This window comes from Octopus bimaculoides, chromosome 21 (assembly GCF_046866305.1).
Source record: "Octopus bimaculoides isolate indiv1 chromosome 21, ASM4686630v1, whole genome shotgun sequence".
NCBI lineage: Eukaryota > Metazoa > Mollusca > Cephalopoda > Octopoda > Octopodidae > Octopus > Octopus bimaculoides.
In genome coordinates this window covers 8,565,653-8,578,152 of record NC_142948.1, presented here as the reverse complement: position 1 = coordinate 8,578,152, position 12,500 = coordinate 8,565,653, and the positions used below count along the sequence as shown (strand labels likewise).

The 12,500-nt window shown below is 38.3% G+C and overlaps 1 protein-coding gene across 4 annotated transcripts in view; it reads right to left on the bottom strand.

The window, feature by feature from the left end:
- LOC106880926 (mitogen-activated protein kinase kinase kinase 7-like) overlaps window positions 1-12,500 on the bottom strand; it is a 427,548-nt gene that overhangs the window by 1,441 nt on the left and 413,607 nt on the right. For all 4 annotated transcript variants that reach the window (XM_089338807.1, XM_089338806.1, XM_089338808.1 and 1 more), the window contains one exon: window positions 306-384. In XM_089338807.1, the coding sequence (XP_089194933.1) occupies window positions 306-384 (79 nt within the window). The remainder of the gene's footprint in view (window positions 1-305; window positions 385-12,500) is intronic.

Below are 12,500 nucleotides of genomic sequence, written 5' to 3'. Positions count from 1 at the left end.
AATAGATAGATGTACAGATAGATAGATAGACGTACAGATAGATAGATAGACAAACCAACAGACCAATGAGTTTACATTCTCATTTAGCCAACAAAATTATAAAATTCAAAAGAAAAAAGACCATTTAAACTCTAATACTGAAGAGAAAATGGAATAGATGAGAAAAAAATGGATAAACCATTTATCAAAACAGATGGAAGTTATTTTTTTTTTTTAAATATTTTTTTACAAGTTACATAGTTTTTGGAGTTAAGTTACATGTCTTTGAACCAATTACTGTATATGGAGTGGCAAAGCAAACTTACATATTCTGCAGTTTTTTGTTCCCGTTCCTTGTCACTAATATATGTGTCTCCAGAGCCATAGTCTCCAATTAATTCTTTCCTGAAAATATGAAAGACAATAACAGTAATTAATTATCATCTTAATTATTCACTGATTTGATGAACATCATTTATTAAATTTTTTACTTCACATTTTTTTCAGTAACTGATTGCCACTAGCAAGAGCGGCAAGGAAGTACCTAGATAACTTGGGCAGAACAAATATTACAAGGGACCATGGACACCAATGATGAAGTATTCAAGCTTTGAAACAGCTTGGACAATGTAGTCTAAGACAGCAGTGCTTCTCAAACTATCTGATGTGGCATACCGGCAGTTTTTTTTTTTTTCCAACGTGCCAGGAACCGGCAATATTTCTAAGTAATATTAATTTATACCGAAAACAATATATATAATGAATATAATAAAAGTTTAGTTTTTTTTAATCTTGTAAATAAATAATACAATATTACAAAAGCATCTTATAATGTTTCTATCTTTTCTGGAAACTCGCTGAGTACCGGCAGCTGATGGCTTGCTGACCACCACTTTGAGTAGCATTGGTCTAAGATACTATATGTCTAAATGAAATATGGAATGCCATTCAGCACAGGTCTCCAAGAACAGGGTTGACCATAAAGGCAAAGTCAACACTACTGCCGATACTGTAGTCAATACTACACAACAAATATCACATCACCACCACCACAGTCCCAATCATCACACACAACCACTAACACTGCAACCATCACCACTACAATATATACTACCACCCAATAATAATAATAATAATAATAATAATTCTTTCTGCAATAGGCACAAGGCCTGAATCAACCCCCAATATTTCACTGGTACTCATTGAGCCTTAACTCAAGACATAAAGACAGACAAAATGAATAATAATAATAATAATAATAATAATTCTTTCTGCAATAGGCACAAGGCCTGAATCGACCCCCAATATTTCACTGGTACTCATTGAGCCTTAACTCAAGACATAAAGACAGACAAAATGAATAATAATAATAATAATAATAATAATTCTTTCTGCAATAGGCACAAGGCCTGAATCGACCCCCAATATTTCACTGGTACTCATTGAGCCTTAACTCAAGACATAAAGACAGACAAAATGAATAATAATAATCATAACAATCCTTTCTACTCTCGGCACAGGGCATGAAATTTGGGAGAGGGAGCTAAGTCTATTACATCAACCCTAGTGATCAATGGTACTTAATTAATCAACCCTGAAAGGATGAAAGGTAAAGTCGACCCCCAGCGGAATTTGAACTCAGAATGTAAAGACGGATGAAATGTCGCTAAGCATTTTGCCCGGCATGCTAACAATTCTGCCAGCTCATCACCTTTATAATAATGATAATAATAATAATAATAATAATGATGATGATGATGATGGTGTACATTGTTTTGTCTTGGTATAAAAGATGGGCTACAACAAATATTCTGCTCAATACCACAAATTTGCTTGTTGCGTTCCTTTCAAGTGTTGAGCCTCACGGAGGTGAGGTGGCTGAGTTCTTTTCGAGCATTGTGCCTCATGGGGACAAAGTGGCTGAGCTCCTTTTGAGTGTTGCGCCTCACGGAGGCAATGACCAAGACCTTTGGCATTATGTTGTGCTTGAGAAGATGACCCATCAAGCTGAGCAAAATCACAATCGTGGCAGATACTGGTGTCACACAAATGGCACCCATGCCAGTGGCACGTAAAAGCACCCATTACTCTCAACGTGGTTGGCGTTAGGAAGGGCATCCAGCCATAGAAAACCATGCCAAATCAGACTGGATCCTGGCACAGCCTTCTAGCATGCCAGCCCAGTCAAACTGTCCAACCCATGCCAGCATGGACATTAAATGATGATGACGATGATGATTTCACATCCATCCAATAGTCATTACTATGAGCACTTCTACAATGCCCGTACTACTAGTAACTACCGCAATCATCTTGTACACTCACAGACAGCGGAGCCTCCTTCACACTGTTGACGCTACTACAACAAACCAATAAGAAAATTATCCCATCATTTTGAAAATGGAAGGATGTGTTGAATAAGATGTTTGCAGATAGAAAGATGGGATGGTTATGGCCAAAGAGCCTTTTAGCACAAATCTGATTGTTTAGGGCCTGAATGAGAAAACCTAAATAATAACCAATCACTTAGAGCAAACAGGAAACTTCATGTTGTTGCTCAACCAGTTAGGAATAGCAGCCAAACTTCCCTTAAATCATCATCAACTATTGTGTGTGTGTGTGTGTGTGTGTGTGTGTGTGTGTGAGAAAGAGATTGTGTGTGTATGTGTGTGTAAGCAACCATACTTGCAACTACTTGTGAATATCTATAAATGTGAGATTATAGTTGTATGTGTGTAATTGTATATAGTAATGTGTATGTGTGTATATAAATCTACATATATATAATGTGTGTGTATAGGTATGTGTGTATGCATATATATATATATATATGCATATGTGTGTGTGAGAGTGTGTGTATGTATATATATATATATATATATATATATATATATATATAAATACATACATTAACATACATATATATACACACACACACACACACACGCTTGTGTGTGTGCATTTCATGAAATATGTTTGTATGTGTGTGATGGATGTACATACCAATATATTTGTATATTGTGTTGTATAAATGTGTAAATAACAGTGTTATGCGTCTCCGAATGTGTACAGCAGTGTGTATATGGCTCTGAATGTGTATCATGGTGTGTGTATATGACTTTGAGTACATGGTTTTCTGCAGAACTTCAAGTGTGTGTGTGTGTGTTTGTGTGTAGGGGTACCATGTATTGTCAAGTGTATATACATGGTAAATGCATAGTTGTACACAGTATTGTCTTTGAATATATAATAGTGTATAATATATGAATGTGTAAATGTGTGTGTGTGTGTGTGTGTGTGTGTGTGTGTGTGTGTGCACAGTTTAAGTATCTGTCAGAAACCAAAGTATGAAAAGCAGTGAAAGAGGAGATCACAATATTTTTTGGCAACTTCCCAGCTTGGTTGGCACCAAACCAGAAAACTGTTAACAAGAGATAAAGGAATAACGCACGCACGCACGCACACGCACACACACACACACACACACACACACACACACACAAGTATCTCAATACAATATAATATACAATACTAATATACTGAGACTAACAAATATACACACGGACAACATGAAATATCATAAGCCCCCCACCCATACACACATACACACACCAGTATACCAATATGTGATATGCAATACTAACTTAAGCTCCAACACACACACACCCACATACACAAACAGTATCACAAACACACACACTCATACTCTCAAACAAAAGTACACGCATCATACACAAGTGTACACAAACACAAACATACTAGCATAAAGGTGTACGCATGGTAAGATTATCTGTGCAATTAGTTGGCAAAACCTCCCTCTAAGAATTTTTAAAATCTAAAAACTGCAAAGAAGGTAGATATCTCCAATAAGGTCAACTAACCAAAATTTTTCGAAAATAAAGACAGATACTCATTAGAAGGGAGCTGCCTCTTAAAACCAACAGATTTGTTTACACCTTATTAAACCACTTCAGCGAAATATTTTATTCACTTTGTAAGAGAAGGACAGATAGAAGGGAAACAATGTAGTGATGCTGGTTATGAATATCAACAATGTAGCTAAGGAGGAAATACATCAGGAGAGTTTGTGCATACTAAATACAAATATGATAGGGGGCTTATATATGTAATATAAGGGAGTTGAAAGACTTGAGCATTCATGGGACATCAATACAATATAAACATACTAACACAAACTGAGTGAACACAAAACACATATAAACACGTATATAGACAGACAGACAGATATAAGCCCTTTTGCTGTTAGAACCATGTATTTGCAAGCCCCTTGGTTGTTAGTTAACGTCAGACAAACGGACAGACAGACAGATCAACATCAGAAAGTACCGCTAAAACATAATGCAAGCAATCTGTTCTTTGTGATAATTCAACCCACTAAAAAATATTATCCTTCAAATTACACCCTGCCATCTTGGAAAGATGGGCATATTGAATATTGTGACCCCCGGATATGATGACAGTTTTTTTTTCATGTCTTAAGACCATTGATAGGTTCTCAAGAAGTGAATATGTAAATGAGCTCTGGATGCTGATGGCCTTTTCTTCCTGCCTGTGCTTAGGACCAGGCCTCACAATCTGAGCCCACTCTTTAAGTTTAGAGAACTGCATTCAGTCATGAAGCCCTGATATGGAAGTTCTTAGCAATTATTGTTCTCAGGTCTACTTTGACACAGATTAGTAGCACCTGCCAATGTCTCAACTGTGGGTTAGTTAGCATTTTATAGAAGAAACTTGAAGCAGAAACCCTCACTACTTTGTGGAGTTCCTTGGGAAAAGAAAAGGCTGACAGACTCAACTTCAACAGCAAATCAAAGAGTGGAGTCCTCTAGGTGGTCCAGTGCCATCTTTGACACTCCTGCATCAATTCCAGGGTTGGTGGAGCTCTCCAGCACTGTAAGGTAATTCACCTAGGAGAAGGTCACTCTAATGTAAAACCTGCAGCCAACTCACTATCATTTTTTTTTTTATCTTGGGTCGGTTCTCTCAGGGCTATTCTGGTGCCAAACAACAATGAGCAATTCATTTCTCACAGTTCAAACACAACCATACAAGTAAAACACATAGAAATGAAAACATATGGAACACTACACCAAGACAAATGTGTTCAGACTGGAACACATTAAAACTGAGACACTTAGACTGACTGGCCGTAACAGAGTAACACAATCACCACCAAACATACCTACATGTTGACACCAAAACAAATCTAAAAAGAGGTCTTTTTGTGGTTGCTCAACCTGTAAAGTTAGTTACCTTCTCGAATCATGCCAACTCATAGGGGCCGGTTTCTCAGTTTCCATGACATATAGATTCCCCACCTGGATGGGACCCTGGTCCATCACAGGATTACTCATTTTTGCCAGCTGAGTGAGTGGACTGGAGCTACGTGAAATGAAGTGTTTTGCTCAAGAACAAAATGCGTCGCCTGGTCCAGGAATTGAAACCACAATCTTACAATCATGAGTCTAACACCTTAGTCAATAAGCCACATACTTCCGCAGTTGCTCAACCTGCTTGACATAGCAGCCAAATCTCTCAGTGCAAAATTAGAAAACAAAACATCTATTTGTTCAATCCTCCAAATAACCTGACAGTAGTCTGACTCCATAACAAATTGTTTCAGTTTTTTTACCTCATTTGTAAAAAAAAAACACTTTTTCACACACCATAAGGATGAGAGAAATTTCTAATGCAAGCACCATGAAGATTTCATAATCCACTGTCTTAAACATTGTACAATCTATTGCTTCTCCTAGGTATATTTAACCTTGCCAAACTTAGCAGCAAGATCACACGTTCAAAGACACATTAGACAATGTATTCCTAGATACACAGTGTCTGAATAAAAGTCAATATGGTCAGCCTTTGATGAGATGTTTGCTAAACTAGAGCCAATTTGGGATAAACTAACACAAACACAATAATATTAACGCAAATAAACAAAGACAAACTCCAACAAACTAATATCTCTGAATAAATACACACAATGTAAGCAAGTAAATCCTCTGTCAGTTCTGATGACAAGTAAATCTAGTTATCCAATCAATTTACTAATTGAATTACAGTGTAATTGGCTGAGTACATCACAGACAGTCACAAAACCAATATGACGCAGTATGTGTGTGTGTGTGTGTGTGTGTGTGTGTGTGTGTGTGTAATAAAGTTGGTGGGAGGGGGCCTTTAAATTACAGATAGAGGTTTATATTAGATTGCCCTCCACAAGTTTCCGTTCACATCTAGTGCCTGTGATAGCTTCCAGGCCACGATCCCATGCTAGTTGGTAGCTTGGAGGTCCAGAAAAAGCACCAGTAACATCAGACGCTGTGCTCTGATATGATATCATCTTGTCTTTTGCTGTAACAACTACAGTGAGAGTTTGCTGGGGGGGGGGAGATCACTGCTCAAATTCCTGGATACAATAATGTGAAACCATAATATGGAATTAGAGTTAAACAATAACAACAACAACATGAACAACATCAGTAATATTTAGTCATCTTGTTGAATATGTAAGCTTCGATAATGAAAGAAGTTGCTGTGCCCCCCCCCCCCCCCCGCAAGAGGCCTTGTGTAATCATTCATATATTTTAGAACCTGTACAGTTGTCAATTCAATGAAGGGACCCTCTAGGCCAGTGATCCTCAACTATTTTTTACCTATGGGCCCCTTTCTTTCCTATTTTACTCAGGTGGACCCTGGTATCACGTAAAAATACTCAGCAGACTCTAAAGTGGTTTGTGTTAGGAAGGGCATCCAGCCGCAGAAACCATACCAAATCAGACTGGAGTCTGGTACAGCTCCCCAGTTTGCCCAGCTCTGGTCAAATCGTCCAACCCATGCTAGCATGGACAATGGACGTTTGAAGATGATGATGATGATATATGTATGTTTGTGAATAACCTTGTCCAGATATCACTTGAGGGTTGTAAATGAGTACCATTGTCATCCAAGCAGAGTCTATTTCTAGTTTTCCATAAAAAAAAAAAGCCATGTCTAGTTATGAGAAAATATTGTTTTGCTGAGAAACAAAAAAGGCATCCAACCATAGAAAGTCTGCCTCAATAAATTCCATCTGACCCATGCAAGCATGGAAAAGTGGGCATTAAACTTTTTGAAACGAACCTGCCTGAAGCCACCCCTGGTTCTATGATACCAGCCTCTGGTTTTAAAGTAATCCAAGTTAAAATCTTCCACCGAAATTGCAGGTTAGTTTCTGTTCCAAACACAGTTTAATAATGGTTTCAAATTTTGCCACAAGGCCAGCAAGTTCAGGGGCGGGTTTAAGTCGATTAGATGGACCCTAATGTCCAACTGTTACTTATTTTATCAACCCTGAAAGGATGAAACACAAAATTGATCTCAGCCAACTTGCTACCTTAATACAGTTTAACCCTTCAGCATTTAAACCAGCCACAACCGGCTCAAACATTTTTGTTTTATACTCAAACCAGCCAAATCTGGTTTCTCAGCCCTACCCTACAAATCCTTCACAAAAACACACAATCATATCATCAAAATCTCAAAGCTACAAGAGAACGCCTGACTAATTCAAAAACAAAGTAAATAACTACGACATTTGACAGTAATCTCAATACCAAAGAGTTAATAATCCTTCCTACTAGAGCCACTAGGTCTGAAATGTGAGCGAAACAGGGATAATCAATTACATCAACCCCATTACTCAACTGGTACCTATTTTTATCAACCCCAAAGAATGTAGCAATGGGTAAAATACCACTAAGCATTTCATCCAGCATGCTAACCATTCTGCCCTCAAAATGGTTAATAATGATAGTTATTTATTCTTTTACTTGTTTCAGTCATTTGACTGTGGCCATGCTGGAGCACCACCTTTAGTCAAAGAAATTGACCCCAGGACTTATTCTTTTGTAAGCCTAGTACTTATTCTATCTATCGGTCTCTTATGCTGAACCACTAAGTTACGGGGATGTAGACACACCATCATCGGTTGTCAAGCGACGGTGAGGGGGATAAACACAGACACACAAACACACATATATATGTATATATACGCGACGGGCTTCTTTCAGTTTCCTTCTACCAAATCCACTCACAAGGCTTTGGTCGGCCCAAGGCTATAGTAGAAGACACTTGCTCAAGGCAGTGGGACTGAACCCAGAACCATGTGGTTGGCAAGCAAACTACTTACCACACAGCCACTCCTATTTGTGTATATTTTTCGTTATTTCTAAAATTAATTGAAACAATGCTGGTATATTTCAACAGAAATATGGAAATGAAAGGATTTAATGGTTAATAAGAGTGAATACCCATTGTTGAAAGAGACAGGGAGCCTTTCACTTATGTACAGGGTGCGTATGTGTGGCTGGGGATACGTGTGTCAGAAAAGGTTAGCGTTGTGTAAAGAGAATGAGTCAATGAATGTGGATGTTCTTGTTTGCTTAGATAAGGTGTGCACGTGAAATGCATGCATGTGTATGCACAGAGATGCACACATGGCCAAAAATGAATTCTGGGATTGTATTGATATTAAGTGGCAATTTGCAACAGCTTGTTCCCAAAACAATAACAAGGAGGGAGAGAGAGAAACAGATTAAGATAAACACAGAGAGGGGGGGGGCGAGAGGGGGGGGCGAGAGGGGGGAATGAGGGTAATAATGCCGGTTAGAAGGAATCTGCAAATATGTAGTGACAATAATAAGAAGAAGCTTGCCAATATAAAGTAACAACAACAACAAAAATAAGGTGTTGGCAAATATTAAGTGACAACAAAAACAAGATAAGGGGCTGGCAAATAGTGATAACAAAAATTAATAACCAACAACAAGGGGGCTTGCAAATACATGATGCTAACAACAAAGGGGCTTTTACAGATATATATATATGTGTGTGTGTGTGTGTATATCTATGTGTGTGTATGTGTGTGTATATATATATATATGTGTGTGTGTGTGTGTGTATATATATATATATATATATATATACATATATATATATATGCATGTGTATATATATATATATATATATAAATATATATATATATATATATATGTATGTGTATATATATATATATATAAATATATATAGTGATGATATCAAGAAGGGACATACATACAAGGAAGAATTTGCAGATATACATAACAACAACAGCAATAATAACGAACTTCAATATCGACAACACGTTTGCAAATATACGACAACAACGAAACAGAAAACAATAAACTGGCAAAAAAAAAAAAGAAACAACAACGACAGCAACAACTACAAAGTGGGGAAGATGGAGGTGGAGGAGGAGGAAGAAGCAAAACGTGGAGGGGGGTTGAAGGAGGAGGAGGGATTCTGTTATTGCAGTTTTATATGGAAGAGAGAGGTTTTTTTTTTTTATTTCTTATTTTTCTCGAGACTTGTTTCTGACATCTCCTTCCATTACATAAGAATTTAATACCAAGTAAAAAGCCCAACACACCGAGTGTTTCTACAGGGTGTTTCAGTAGAGAGAGAGAGAGAGAGAGAGAGAGAGAGAGAGACACACAGAAATATCAATAAAATATAGACATACAAAATACACATGTTATTTGTACAAAAGTATCTAAAGTGCTCGATACATATACAGTAAGGGTGAAATTGAGTAAAGCAACCATTATTATTATACACACCCATATATATATACATACATGTATCTCTGCATTCGTATGTCTATATACATACATACATACATACATACATACATATATATGTGTGTGTTTGTTGATATATGCATGTGTGTGTGTGTGTATGTACATATGTGTGTACAAATGTGTGTATAAATGTGTGTATATGATCTTTTTACTCAGGTTTCCTCAGGTTCTGCGCTTCTGTAAATAAACAACTGTAGTCTTGAATCTTGAAATCCGTCAAACAGAAGCAACACCACCACCACCACCACTGCCTGAACACCCTGCCCTCATCTGATTCCTTCTTTCCTTCCCTGCTAACACGCCCCTCCCCACCACCACCAACACCAACAACAACAACAAGAATACTGCCACGTCGTCCCCGGGAACTTGTTATGTGAGTTGATTCTGGTCCATAAATGAACTGAACGGGATAGAGAAACAAGCAGCACAACAGCATCATACTACCACATCTGACGTTGACCTTCGACATCCGACCTCCAACCGACCTCCGACCTTACCACCCACCAAATACTTAAAGCCAGCGGCACGAAAATAGAATGGAAATAATTCGGCAGACCTGTGAAGTGCAGCACTTTTGATTGGCCGATACACAAGTATAGACAACAACATAAATACAAAAGACCCCCCCCCCACCTCTCTCTCTCTCTCTCTATGCAGTAACTTGACCTACTAAAAATAGCTGTAGAAAAAAAAAAAATGAAAAGGAAAAACGAAGATCACTTTCCAATCACACCTCAGTGTCTCAGAACAAGAAGGTTAAATGCGGTCCTAGATACAGTATGTCTGGAAAAAACCCAGATGGAAAGGCCTCAGCCTCGATGTCTTTGATCTCTGTTTGATCAGTGTTAACCTAAGACTATACAACAACAACAACAACAACAATAATAGATTAGTGTCTATTTAAACCAGTAATGGAATTTGCTAGAAGCTGCAGCCAAACCGTCAGCATTTCTCACCCACTTCCCATTCCAGCACCGGATGGACAGTTTGACAAAGATCCAACAAGCTGCAGAGTTGTATCAGGCCCCATTGTTAGTTTTGACATGGTTTCCCTGGTTGGATACCCTTCCTAATACCAGCAGTTTTACATAGTGTGGGGTGGTTAGTCCACATTACTCCATAGGGGGGGGGGGACGCAGGGCTGGTTTCCTGGGTTCTCTGGCATAGAGATATTCCTCCCTGGACAGGACGCTGTTCCATCACAGAATTACTCATTTTTACCCACTGAATCGACTGGTACTATATGAAATGAAGTGTCTTGCTCAAGAACACAACACATTACTCAGTCCAGGAATTGAAACCACAACCTTACAATCATGAGCCCAACCAATCACTCAAGCCATACACCTCTACATTTACAGGGTGTACTGGGAACTTTGTTTTTTTTTTTTGCAAGACGAAGTAAAGAAAGGGGAAAGGGAAAACAAAACCCCTCAACTGAATGGGAGTGTATTTGGGAGGGAGGGAGGAGGTGGTTTTTATGCCAGGCATTGAAGGCTGAAGTATGTCAGAGGACAAGCACAGGTGTCTACCTATAGAGCCATTGTACAAGTGTGGAGGAGAGTAGCTGGAAGACAGCTAAAGGTAATAGTGACTGGGTGCCAGAGCATACTCCCAAGGTACAAGAAGGTGAATAAATCTTCCTAAAATTGCAATTTTGCAATCTTGGAAAAAGACCAAAAAAAAAAAAGACATTGGTTGAGGTAGCTCCTGAGATGATATGTTTGTCTGTCAAAAGAAATGGAACTGCTGGGTAAAAGGCTTTTTTAATTGTTGATCATGTCTGCTCCTTGACCAATACTGCCTTTGCGTTTATGGACAACCAGAGCTAATGATTATTTCAATTTTAATTTGGTGATACTGAGAAGGGTTCAGGTGTGGACGCAGCTGTATGGCAACAAGTTTGCTTCACAACCATGCAGTTCCAGGTTCAGTTCCACTGCATGGCACTTTGGGCAAGTGTGTTCTACTATAACTCCAGACTGGCCAAAACCTTGTGAGTGGATTTAATACAGGGAAACTAAAAGAAGCCCATTGTGTACAAGCATATGCGTGTATGTGGGGGCGGGGTACATGTTACTCTCTCCTTGATTAGGTATTATGTGATAGTTGTGACTGAGGGTCAACATCAAACAAGTGGCGTCTGTCGTTTCCAATTTTCCATGAAAACAGGTAAGGTTTGGTGAGAGGAAAGGCATCCAGCCATAGAGAACCCACCTCAGCAAATTACACCTGACTAATGGAAGCCATGGAAAAGGAGATTTTAGAATAACGATGAAGACAAAATGTAATCTGAAGATATAAGCCTTGAAAGGAATCATTTATTGTAGTGGATACAGTTAGTTTATAGAAGAACTAAGAACAGCAGCCCCTGTTTGAATACAAGGTAAATCACTAAGGACCATATAAGAACATTCCACAGCATCTAGTCTGAGGTTTGTTTGAATACAACAAAAGCAAAGTCTGAAGGAAATATGAGCCATTTTTCATAATTTCTTTGGAGTAAGCAAATAGGAAATAACTGTTGCTACCCAGGGACAAAATTCATGTTACACAGTATAATGAGTCTGCTGGTTCAAGGTTGACCTGGGGTTAAACACTATAAAGAAGTAAAAAGGACTACCAAGTCATTAAACTTGCTAGTAATAGCAACCAAATCTTTATAAAATCTCAACCTACAGATTTCAGAAAAGGGTTTGGACCACAAATACATATTGATGTGTGTCTGAGCAAAGTTTCTGTGGATGAAAGTATAGGTGAACCAAAGGCCATGGGAGAAGATATTTTCACAGTGCTGGGCAGTGGTATTGAACTTGGCATCACATAGTTATAAAGCAAACT